The sequence below is a fragment of the Neomonachus schauinslandi genome, chromosome 2 (assembly GCF_002201575.2).
Source record: "Neomonachus schauinslandi chromosome 2, ASM220157v2, whole genome shotgun sequence".
NCBI classification, from domain to species: Eukaryota; Metazoa; Chordata; class Mammalia; order Carnivora; family Phocidae; genus Neomonachus; species Neomonachus schauinslandi.
Genome location: NC_058404.1, coordinates 34,778,329 through 34,791,045, shown reverse-complemented (window position 1 = coordinate 34,791,045; position 12,717 = coordinate 34,778,329). Strand labels below are relative to the sequence as shown.

The 12,717-nt window shown below is 46.9% G+C and overlaps 1 protein-coding gene across 2 annotated transcripts in view; it reads left to right on the top strand.

Annotated features, from left to right (window-relative positions):
• The first annotated feature begins 297 nt into the window (after positions 1 to 297).
• The window catches only part of RAB11FIP1 (RAB11 family interacting protein 1), a 32,295-nt gene continuing 19,875 nt past the window's right edge, over positions 298 to 12,717 (top strand). For both annotated transcript variants that reach the window (XM_021681568.2, XM_021681569.2), the window contains exon 1: positions 298 to 774. In XM_021681568.2, coding sequence (XP_021537243.1) covers positions 404 to 774 — 371 coding nt within the window. In that variant the 5' untranslated portion in view covers positions 298 to 403. The remainder of the gene's footprint in view (positions 775 to 12,717) is intronic.

Sequence of the window (12,717 nt, the reverse complement as noted above, 5' to 3'; positions counted from 1 at the left end):
CGGTGCCAGATTGGAAATGAGGTCTGACTCCCAGGGCAGTGCCCCGGTCAGTTCCGGTTGGGCTGTGCGACCTTTGGCAGTTGGGGACCCCGTCCCTTAACCAACACGTCTCGCACCGGATCCAGGAATCTGGAATTCTCCAAGCCCCAGCCCCCGCCCCGGCCGCGCCAGCCTTCCGCGCCCCGGGTGCTCGCCCGCCCGAGCCGCAGAGGCCCGCGCGGCGCCGGCAGGTGGGGCGGGCGGGGCCAGAGCCGCGGCCCGGACGAGGAGAGGCGGGGCCTGGCGGGGGGCGTGGCCGGAAGCCTTAAAGAAGCTGGGGCGGCGGGGCGGCCGGGCGGGCAGCAGAGGCCGCGCATCGCGGCGGTCGTCTCCTCGCTTCCGAGCCGACCGCGGCACCGTCACCATGTCCCTGGCGGCCTCGGCGGGCCGGGGCCCGGGGGCCGTGTGGTCCCCAACGCACGTGCAGGTGACGGTGCTGCAGGCGCGGGGCCTGCGGGCCAAGGGCCCCGGGGGCACGAGCGACGCGTACGCGGTGATCCAGGTGGGCAAGGAGAAGTACGCCACCTCGGTGTCGGAGCGCAGCCTGGGCGCGCCAGTGTGGCGGGAGGAGGCCACCTTCGAACTGCCGCCGCTGCTGTCCGACGGGGCCGCGGCCGCCGCCACCCTGCAGCTCACCGTGCTGCACCGCGCGCTGCTCGGCCTGGACAAATTCCTGGGCCGGGCCGAGGTGGACCTGCGGGAGCTGCACCGGGACCAGGGCCGCAGAAAGACCCAGTGAGTGCGGGCCGGGGGGAGAGGACGGGGAGCGGCGGGCCGGGGAGCGGAGCAGTGCGGGGTGGGGAACGTGTGGCTGGGCGCTGAGATCCTTTTAGAGCGAGCGCGGCGGTCCCCGCGCCGCTGTGTCCCAAGGGGACGGACGGAGAGAGGCCTTTGGACAGGGATCCCCCGGGCCGATAATCATAGTCTCACCTAGCTTCAACTTCTTCGGCTGTCCCGCCCCAGCTCTCCCAGCGTGTGGGCTCTTTGAAGCCGGCGCTAGGGGTGGGGGTGGGGGAGTACCTGGGGTGTTTTTGAATCTGCGGGACGTCGCTCAGTGCCCGGAACTTAGTAAGCACTTAATGAATTTTCGATGAATTGAAAATACTTGTGGGCTGACAAATTCTTCTTACTTACTATTCATCTTTGAATAGTAGTGGGTAGTGTGAATGTTTGATACACTCATTAGCTTATGTGGAAAGCCTCCCAGGTATTTAACTGTCCTAGACACTGAGCTGGGAATGGCTGGGCCTGGGAGTAGGGAGGGTCAAGGTGGTGGGTGAACCCCACGGACACTCTCTGGCCCTAGAGGCTCACCCAGGGACAGAGCTGGGGCATTACAGTGCGGGGTGGAGGCTGCCCAGAGATGGCTGTCCCTCACCCCCACCTCAACTACGGCCTACGGGCTTGGTGAAGAGAATCTGCCCCTCCCTCTTCCCCTTTTCTTCCCCCACCCCCGCCCCCAAAGCCTGCTAGAACAGTTTGGTCTTCACTTTCAGACTGAAAATTATTAACCCGGTTTGCCCTGAGCCCCAAAGTTAGTAAGGATTTCCCAGTGCTGGTTGGAGCCAGGGTCTGCCCTTGGCCCAGCTGAAGTGGGAGGTAGGCTGTGTTTCTTTTTGGCCTTTGTCAGGTTCTCTCTGGTCCTCCTCTGAACGGTTGGCTGCTCACCTGTAGCTTCTCAGTCTAGAGTTGTGTGCTAGGGTATCTCACTTCCACAGGGAGAGCTGGGCACCACCCATTTCACTTCAAGGTGTCACCCATTTATTTGTTCTCTTTCGCAGGTGTTTGCCATGGAGCGTTTGATTATGGAACATTTGATTATGCTCTTGTACTGTACCAAAAGCTGGCCTCCTTAGCTTAATTGGTTACTTTGCTGGAACTTAAATATGCAAGTCAGTCATATTACCACAACTCCTATTTGTGAAGCACATGGATTCCCATTGGGTGTTTTAGATATAAATGGTATTTTAACTTTCCCTTGTGAAGGGGGTAGGAAAAGCCAGAGGGTTTGAAGTTACCAGACTCCCTTTTCTGCATCGTGGGTCCAATTTCAGCTTGCATGCTTGCAAATAAATGCAATACCTGATTCACTTATCTGGCCAAAGATGAATAGGCATTTCTGAATTCAAATCAGATAAAAATAGAGAGCCTTGAGGTGAGGATGGGTAGGGTATCTCTTGGCATTAACTTACAAGCCATAAGGTGAGCAGTGCCTTTGCTAAGGAGGTGCTGAAGCAATGCTAATTTTCCATTTGATTAAATGACATTTGGGGCTTTGGGTTGGCTTCCTTTTCAGCTTCAACTGGGCGTCATTTGGCCATCCCTTGTCTTGTTCCATCCCAAGATGCGTGGGTATTATCATCTGTCTCTGCCGTCTGTTTCTTTTTTTTTTTTTTAAGATTTTATTTATTTACTTGAGAGAGAGAATGAGATAGCATGAGAGGGGGGAGGGTCAGAAGGAGAAGCAGACCCCCTGCTGAGCAGGGAGCCCCAATGCGGGACCCGATCCCGGGACTCCAGGATCATGACCTGAGCCGAAGGCAGTCGCTTAACCAACTGAGCCACCCAGGCGCCCCTCTGCCGTCTGTTTCTTGTGTGAACATTTTATTCCCTTGAAAGACAGATCCCATGTCCCCGCCAGAGATGAGGATTCCAGATTCCTGGATCTGGTGCCCACTGTGGTCCTGACTCATTGTTAGGCTTTGGGCTGCTCGGTCTCTAAACACCCAAATTTCCCTGTTTATACATGGAGCTTGTTGCCAGGCTTAATTGGTATTTATAAGATGTTTCTGGGTTCCTGGATTACTGGGGCCTGTGTATAGACTCAAAAGGTTCTGTTACTGCTTTGCGAGAAATGAAAACCTTAAGTTCCCTATTTCAGGAAGGGTTCAGAGGTCTGCATCTTCATTTCTGTCCTCCTCTCCAGTGTAATCCTAAACCTAGATGGTTACTTCTGTCTCTGTTTTATGAGCTGATTACCACTTAGTCACAGTATCAACCTGTAAGAAAGTGATGCTTAGTTGATGTGTTGGGGTTTTTTTTCCCCCATAATTGCAAACGAAGTCTTCTTTGCCCCTCAGCAGTAGGTGAAATTGCAAGCTTTCCATCTGGCTTCCTGGGACTTTCCAAGGTGCCGGGGAACCTACTTAAACCAAGCCTCTCTGCTGCCCCGGTATGTCCCTTGGGTGCTCAAGATAGCTGAGATTTGGAGAGTGAGATATATACCGAGAGGCGGAAGTTTACCAGAAAGAAACTGGTTGGGTTAGGAAAGTCATTTGATCTAGTTATTAGTGGTTTGACTCTACCTTAGATATTAAAAATGAGCGACAAAACAAAAGCTCAGATTTTGGTCTCTAGGTTTGTGTGTGTGTGTGTGTGTATGCATGCATGTGTGTTAATCTCGAGCAAAGAAGAGTATGACTCTTGTCATGGGTCCAGAAACTCAAGATGTCAAGAGCTAACTGTGCTAGAATTTCCCTTTGTTCTCTTGATAAGGCCTCCTCTGGCATACATTTGGAGGCAAGAGAATATGCTTTTCGGGACTCAGATTTTGTCGACCTCAAATTTAAAACACCACACAGAGGCTGACCTATAGGTAGGATACTTTTAATAGGGAGGAGTGCATGGCCCCTGTCGTTAAGAGGAAATTGAAATGCATTGATTTTGCACTTATCCTTACCTGTTAAAGACCCAGCGTCAAAGTTGGGCCTTGGTTAAATGGAAACCAGTTAAGTCTCATGATCATAAAACAGACATGAATCTGCGAGGCAGAAACAGGTGACCAACATGTGGGATTCTCTGCTCAGCTCTCTAGTCTCACGTAGTTTGGGATCCTAGGTTGATCTAAGGGGAAAAAAAAAAAAAAAAAAAACCTTTTTGGGATACTAAGAGCAACAAGATGTGGGGAAATAATCTGTTTGGGGCAGATTAAAATAAACCTCCGTTCAGCCTGGCAACCGGAAAGCCACTGTGTAACTAATATCATGAAACTTAATACTGTAATAGTCTTCCAGCCATGAAGAGAGAGTGAATGATGGAGAGTCATTTTCTTACATCTCTTGAAGATGCAAGAGGGAATTTGGTTGCATACGAAAGGATTTGATATTAATAAAGGTTAGAGGTTTTGAGGAACTGTAAGTGTAGTAAGATGCTGTCGTAAGTTGCCAAAGGAAATCCGGGTTATTAAAAAGAAATAAGGGCTCGATAGTTGTTTTCTGGAAGAGTCGGTTGCAGAAAAAAGATGTAGATGAGCAAAGAGATAGATAATAAGCAGTCAGTGTTCGTGCCTGTACTATCAAGTCTCCTAAGTGCATTTAGGATTTTTTGTGACAAATTGGAAAATTGGAGCAATGATACTGATGAAGTTTTTCCTTTCTTGGGATTCCCCATAAAGATAACATTGGGCCTTACTGGAAACCGTCCCACCTCTCACAGGGCCACAGTCCCCTCCCGCTCGTGTCGCAAACCAACGGCTGATGGCTCCGGCTGGAGATGCCAGAGCCTGAGTTCTCTGTTCGCTCTGGGTGAAGTAACCCTAACCTGCCTATAGCCATGGAATGAAGTGACTAAGAAGAGGGAGGGTTACTTTAGAGTCATTGTTCTGGTGATGTGAAAGAAGTTCCCTTGTGGTATTATTTGATTATGATTTCATCTGTAAGACATTCGGTTAGCCTGGGGAAAGTTTCAACTGCTTTTTTTTGACGTTAAAATCTGTATTTTTATTTTATTTTATTTTTTTTAAAGATTTTATTTAATTATTTGAGAGAGAGAGAATGAGAGACAGAGAGCATGAGAGGGAGGAGGGTCAGAGGGAGAAGCAGACTCCCTGCTGAGCAGGGAGGCCGATGTGGGACTCGATCCCGGGACTCCAGGATCATGACCTGAGCCGAAGGCAGTCGCTTAACCAACTGAGCCACCCAGGCGCCCCTAAAATCTGTATTTTTAGTACATTGTTTTAACTGAAGTATAGTTGACACGCAATATTACATAAGTTTCAGCTGTACAGCGTAGTGATTTTATGCCGTGCTCACCACAGGGTAGCTACCGTCTGTCACATACAGTGCTGTTACATTGCCCCTGACTGTTCCCTGTGCTGTGCCTTTCATCCCCATGACTTATTCTATAGCTGGAAGCTTGTAGCTCCCACTGCCTTTTACCCATTTTGCCCATCCCCCACTTCCTCCTCCCCTGGCAACCACCCACTTTGTTCTCTGTATTGATGACTCTGTTTCTGCTATTTGTTTTGGTTTTTTAGATTCCACAGATAGGTGAAACCATACAGTATTTGTCTTTCCCTGTCTTATTACACTTAGCATTATGCCGTCTAGGCCCATCCGTGTTGGTGCAGATGGCAAGATCTCATTCTTATATTTTTAGTAAATATTTTTAATACCTACTGTGTGCCAAGCACTGGGGTGTAAACAATAGTGACCGAAACAGACATGATCCTTACTTTCAGGAAGCTCAGAGCCCTGTGGGGAAGATAGACATTAAACAAATGAACACGTAAATAAATAATCATGTATTGTGATAAGTACTGTGGAGGAAGAGAACAGGGTATCATAAGAGGATGGAGGGGGAAAGACATGACTTAAAGGAGATGGCCAATAGCTTCTCTGAGGCAGAAACCTGAAGTACGAAGAGATTTTTCTGGTGAAAAGTAGAGGAAGGGGACCTGAGGGAGAGGGAGCTGCCTTTGCAAAGGCCCTGGGGCAGGAGCACCTGGGAAGCTGGAGAGAGTGTGTAGATTGAGGCCCAAGCAGAAGGCAGGGCTTTATTTAAGAGCAGTGGGAAGTCCCTGAGTATTAAAAGCACAGGGATGTTGTGATCTGCCGTGGCTGTTGGGTGGAGAATGGATCTGAAGCAGGCCTCGCCTGGAATCAGACAGACAAAAATGGGAGGCCGTTGCGCTAATCTAGGCCACCGGTGGTGGGGGCTTGCCCTAGGGTGATGGTCATGGAGGTGCACAGAGGTGGTGGATTTCAGAAACATTTTGGAGGTTCAGTTGGCCTGCTTTGTGATGGGTCGCATGTGGGTGGGGGTGAGAGAGAGGAAGTGATAAAAATGAACTAATAAAGTAGGGAGAGCTTGCCGTTGAAAACAGACCAGGAAGTGGTGGCGATTTCTTTCCTTAGCAGCCACTGTGATACTGGAGTGAGGTCACCAGTACAAAGCCAGCTTTGGGCAGTGATACCTGTGAGTCCAGTCTTCTGTAGGAAACACCACTGAAACCAGGGTGTGTGTGTGTGTGTTTCCAAGTGTTTACAGTTTTAATACAGTCCACGTCTTTGTTTTGTAATAGTGCAGTAGCTAATGAAACCTCACTGGTGTGCTACCTAACACAGCTGATGAAGTCACCGCTTCAAGGAATACAGGACTAAGAAAAGGAAAAAATCATACATAACATTAGGAAAAATAAACTGTAAGTGAAAGATAAAACTCTGGAGGCAAGTAAGGCAGCCACTTACATGTTTTTCACATTAGGGAAGGTAAGTATACAAAGGAGTCCTGTGCCTTTTTCACTTTGCTTAAACTTCCCTTTGGTTACAAAGACCTCTATTGTATTTCTGTAACTACCATCAGAGGGAGGTTTTCAGAAATAGTATCTGATATGTTATTTTAATTGTAGTGATTAACTAAAAAAATGTTCTAATTGCATTAAAAGCAATACATGTGCTTATTAAAATGCTATCCACCCCAACATGGATTTGCTGACCTTACTCTTTTCCCCCTTAACAGTAATCTCAGGTATCTATTAAAATACTACAATTTTAGTTGCCATACATCCTAGAAAACTCCGCGCTCTACGCTCTTGGAGACGCTGGCTCTGGCTTAGCTCCAGAAGGATTAAGAAGCCCTGGCCTAATGGAGAAAGTGATAAGAGGTCATTTCAGGCCTTATCTTCGTCCCAGAGCAATCCCCTGGGTGGCCTTTGATTCTGGGTCTTGTGCAGATAGATCTCTAAGCCTCGAGGTCTTTGAATTCCAAAAAAATCAACACCCAGACCCTCGTTTTGGGCCTTTGAAGAAAATCAGTCCCCTGCCAAGATAATTTGTTTTAGAAAAGACTCGGCAGTTGAGAACTCCTCTTGAGGTGTCCTGAGCTGGTGCCCCAGCGGGCTCCGGATTCCAAGCCTGACTTCGCCTGCTTTTCCCTTGGCCGGGGACCACTTTGGTCTTGTCCTTTGCCCTGTGACCCAGGGCAGGAGCTCAGAACATCTGTGTGAGGGAGTGAGGGAAGGAGTGAAGACTGGGTGAGGTCCCTGGCGGCACAGGACGGGCGGGCGTTTGCCCTTCGTGGCTGTGGAGAAGGCTTTAATCTTATATTTGGCCCAGTGGATTAAAGACCAGGGGCGGGTGAGGCGTGAGGCACAGCTCTGTTTCTTGCTGTTTCTTTCCGTTTCTCAGCTCGGGCCATGGCTTGTTTGCCAGTACCTTTTCCTAACCCTGAAGGAGCAGGTTACCTTCTACTAACCGTGCCTTTGGCAAGGGAGCTGCTTTTCGCTACTAATGAGACGAGAAATTCCTTTCCTGCAGGGAGAAGTCTGTAGATAATCTGCTAGAGAAAAATCAAGGATTTTAGTCTCCAGGGTGTCCCCGAGGGACACATTTTGGAATGTGGCTGTGGAGAGAAAAAAGGCAGTGGTAATTAAGTGTCCTTTCCTGAATGCTGGCCTTTGAATGGAGTAGATGGGAGGCATTTATAAGGAATCCCAGAAAAATGTTTCTAGAGGTGTGGCCGCCGCGTACTTCGGCTAAGCTAGGTAGAACAGTTAAGGCTTCCAGAAAGCCTGCTCTGAAAAGGCCTCTTGTGATCATGAAGAATGGGTGTCCTGTGCGAAGGGCCCCAGGGCGGGCTGGGCTCCGGGGCACTTCTTCGGGCGTCTTGCCTTCTCTAGCACCAGTCTTGTGGGGTTTTCCTGTACCCCAATGGCACTTCTCATTTTTACTAATCATTGGTTGTTAAAACAGGATTTAAAAATGTGGGGTTTTTTTTGCCCCTCCTTCTCGAGTCTTAGCTTGATGGCAGGTTAAATCATCCATACTCTGTTTCCTTGCCCAGAACTCTCACCGAAAGAGTGCGAATCTGTCTGTGGGGAGGGGAGTGGACTGGTAGGTCCCTTATGCTAGGGTGTGTTTGTTTTCTTTTGTCGTGGTCAAGAGATGGGGAACCAGGCCACTGCATTTTTGTCCCATTCTTCAAGTCTCTTTGTGTGAGTGATAAAGGAACCCGTGATTGCTAGGAGATTGTTCTTTGACAGATCCATTGGGCAAGAGGCGAGGTACCGGATCTGATGGTAGAATATTAACATTTGTGGCTTTTTGAGATATGATCAAGTAAAAAAACAAATTGACAAATGATTATAGGAGGGGTAGACTTCCATGTTTAAAAACATGTTGATTTTTCTAATTTTTATTATTATTTTTTAGAGATTCTATTTATTTGAGGGAGAGAGAGAGCGCGTGCATGTGCCCAAGGTGGGGAGGGACAGAGGGAGAGAGAGAAGCAGGCTCCCCACTGAGCAGGGAGCCTGATGACTCGGGGCTTGATCCCAGGACCCTGGGATCATGACCTGAGCGGAAGGCAGACACCCAGGCAGCTGAGCCACCCAGGCACCCTGATTTTTCTAATTTTTAGAGAATCTTAAAATACTGATGCTTGCTATCTCTTTAGTACTCATCTACAGGGAATTTAGCACTGAGTGATTACTTTCCATTTAAAACACAGGTCTTGATGGGGCACCTAGGTGGCTTAGCCGTTAAGCGTCTGCCGTCTGCTCAGGTCGATCCCAGGGTCCTGTCGAGCTCCCTGCTCCTCGGGAAGCCTGCTTCTCCCTTTCCCACTCCCCCTGCTTATGTTCCCTCTCTCGCTGTCACTCTCTGTCAAATAAATAAATAAAATCTTAAAAAAACAAACAAACAAAAGCCAAAAAAACACAGGTCTTGGGCACCTGGGTGGCTCAGTTTTTTAAGTGTCTGCCTTTGGCTCAGGTCATGATCCCAGGGTTCTGGGATTGAGTCCCGCATTGGGATCCTTGCTCAGTGGGGAGCTTCCTTCTCCCTCAATGTGCCCCCCGCCATGCTTGTGTGCGCTCTCACAAAAATAAATTAAAATTTTTTTTAAATTCTTAAAAAATAAAGTTTATAAAAAAAATAAAACACAGGTCTTGATCCTGATACTTCAGTCAGTCATGCCATCTTGTCCAAACCCTCCACAAGGGTTTGGAAGCCCTCTGTTTCTTATCCCTTCTATGTGGAAACGCTGAAGAGTTGTATCTGAGGGTCAGTAAATCTCTCAGTAAGTTACAGAAACTTTTTTAAAAAGGTATTTTTAAAACTCTTATATACTTCTTAATTTTAGAAATTATGTAATACAAACTGATTTTGTAACTGTCTTTTCCTCCTCCCTTCATATGCAAACCATTGTTTGGATTTGATGGATAAGGTCAGATAACTAGGAGTACAGCCAGTCAGAAATGTTAATATATCTTAAATTCCCTTCCGAGAATGATCTGAATGGGTAAACCATGGTATACGTGCACTTCGCAGAAGGTCATGCAGCCCTTAGAAATGGCAGGTATGAAGACTGGAGGGCAATAATGTACAACACACTATAAATAAAATTGCATGTCTGCTCTGGTTACAGCTGAGTAAGGATTATAGCTATCACTTATCGAATGCTTACTAAGTAAGTGCCAGGCACTGTTCTGAGCACTTGACATGTATTGGGTCATTTTATCTTGGTAACATCCTGATGAGGTAGGTGCTTTTAGCCCTGTTTCAGAGGAGGTGCCTCAGCCACAGAGAGGGTAAGTAACTTGCCTAAAGTCTTTCAGCTAGTGATTGTTAAAATGTACAGGAGAAAGATTTCAAGAAGACACATAAAAAGGTAATAATGGTCAGATTCGCATGAAAGTGAGTTCATTTAAAAACAATTAACAAAAAATTTTTTTCTTTCTTTTTTTTAAGTTTTTGTTTTGTTTTGTTGCTTTTTAAAGATTTTATTTTTTTATTTGACAGAGAGAGAAAGACACAGTGAGAGAGGGAACACAAGCAGGGGGAGTGGGAAAGGGAGAAGCAGGCTTCCGCTGAGCAGGGAGCCCGATGTGGGGCTTGATCCCAGGACCCTGGGATCATGACCTGAGCCCGAAGGCAGACGCTTAACGACTGAGCCACCCAGGCGCCCCTCTTTTTCTTTTTCTTTTCTTTTTTTTTTTCTCTTCTTTTCATAGACTCCCTGCCCAGCATGGAGCCCAACATGGGGCTGGATCTCACAACCCTGAGATCAAAACCTGAGCTGAGATCAAGAGTCAGTTGCTTAACTGACTGAACCACCTAGGCGCCCTAACAAAAAATTTTCTGTAACCTGTTTGCTCACTTTCTAAGAGAATTTCCATAGAGCAAATAATATGGAAAGGACCCAAAGCATTTTCAACCTGCTTTTTCTGTTCTCTCTCCTGGAGCATGGCACTTACCAGCTTTTAGGATCGAGTTTGGTGGCTACACATAGCTTTTCAGTGCTGCCAGAATGGCTGTTTTAGGGATTGGGGTAAAAAAAATGAGCCATTTGCCTCTCTCATGATTGACCAAAAATTCTTCCAAGTTGTTGACAATGGGCAGAGAGGAAGGGCCACCTAAGGAGGCCAGGTTGGCCAATCGGGCATTCTGTATTCCGAGTTAGGTAATGATGACCAGCTACCGAGGGCAATCACAAAGCTTGTTAAACTACTTAGCCTCTGTAGGGTACACACCACAAATGTTTTATAGGTCGTAAATATTTCTGTCCCTGTTTGCTCTGCGTTGCTTCCAGGCTACTAAGTGAAGAGTCCAGACATATCACCCATCTGGACTCACCCCTTTTGAGAACACCTTTTAGATGTTCTCAGCTGCTAACCCCACGTGATTTTCAGCCTTATTTTTATTCTCTGGCGAAGCCAACTAATGAATTGCTTTGAAAAAATTCTTCATCTAAGAAAGATTGAGAGTGTCCTCTGTGTCAAACACTACATCAGGTGCTGTTCTGTTCTTCCTGCTTCTTCCCTCACCTGAGGCCATAATCCCCTGTGTCACAATGCTCGGTTACCGTGGGGGTGACTCACGCTACAAGTCAGGTAGAGATGTTGCAGGGGGAGGGAAATAGGCAGTCCACCACAGACCTGGGGGTCCCGACTGGACCCACAGACACAGAGCCCTTGAAATTAACACACATGAAAATGTTGAAGTCACTTGGAGAGCTAGTGGTCTTTCTTCCCCTCCCTTTCTTGGAGCCTCCTGTGTCTAATACAAGTATGCAGTATTCATTTTGCTGGAGCCCCTACGTAGGTGGTTCGCATAGCCCCTTGGGATTTAATTTTGCCGAGGACCCTATTTGTGTGTGAGAGCCCTTACTTGGGATAAAATTGTACCCTTTATTTATTATTTTTTCCTAAAGATTTTATTTATTTATTTGACAGGGAGAGACACAGTGAGAGAGGGAACACAGGGGGAGTCGGAGAGGGAGAAGCAGGCTCCCTTCGGAGTAGGGAGCCTGATGTGGGACTCAATCCCAGGACCCTGGGATCATGACTTGAGCCGAAGGCAGTAGCTTAACCGACTGAGCCACCCAGGCGCCCAGAATTGTACCCTTTAGTAGGCACTTCTTCCCGTGTCTGATTATTTTCTCATGCTTCCAAGTCAGAAAGAAAAGGCAGCAGTGGTCCTAATGTAACACTTGGTGATGTTTGGTGAGCCTGGTCTCTTTCTCCCACTGGAGGGTAAGCTTTTTAGGGCAGAATCTGGCCCGTTTGTTTTGTATTTCCAGTGCTGGCTACGTAAAAATGTTTGAACTGAATCTTTGAAGGCACTGTTTCCCCGTACCTGTCTGCCTCTGGAATGTTTTAAAGGAAAAACATGTTTGTTTCAGCTGCAGAAAGATTATTTTTGAGACATACCAACCAGTCCTTTACAAATGTAATCCCGAAAGTCTGCATTGCTGTGAGACTTTTCATTTCCCAAGAGCAGGAACCACACTGCCCTCACCCTGCCACATTCCGATGGAAGGCCCCCTGTGATCAGCTTTCCATGTATTTGAGCCGCATAGTGAGAAACGGTGCGCTCCAAAGCAGACTGACCCAGAGAATTGGTCATGGTTGGATAATTTTAGCTCTTCTCAAAATGACTGTTTAAACCCCAGGAGATTTGACAATGCGGATCCAGACAATAGAAGACATAAATGAATTTTTCTATATTTTTAGCCATTGCCTTGTCTTGTGTTTTACCAAAAAAACCCCCAAAAACCAAACAAACCCAAAAAACAAAAACAAAACCCCAAACCCAAAAAACTCCAAAACAGCAGGGCAACCTATTTGGATAATAGGCATTTTTGTGTATATATGCCCAGGACCATCACTTGACTGAGCAGCATAGAGGGGTAGGAAGAGTAAAGTTTTCATTTTATACTGTTTTGTATGATTTGAATTTTTACCTTATGCCTGTTATTACTTTAAAATATAGTTTATGTGAGTCTTCTGTCACTTTCTATGTATTCAGAGATTCTTTTGATTTTTGAAGAACTTGGTTTTTAATTATAAGTTAAAATAATTATTTGTGGAAGGGATTGCTTGATTTTTCTTGATCGGTTGCAGGATTTTTCCAGAATATGGGCTTAAAAACAAACTCACTACCTTGGGATGATGGCTTT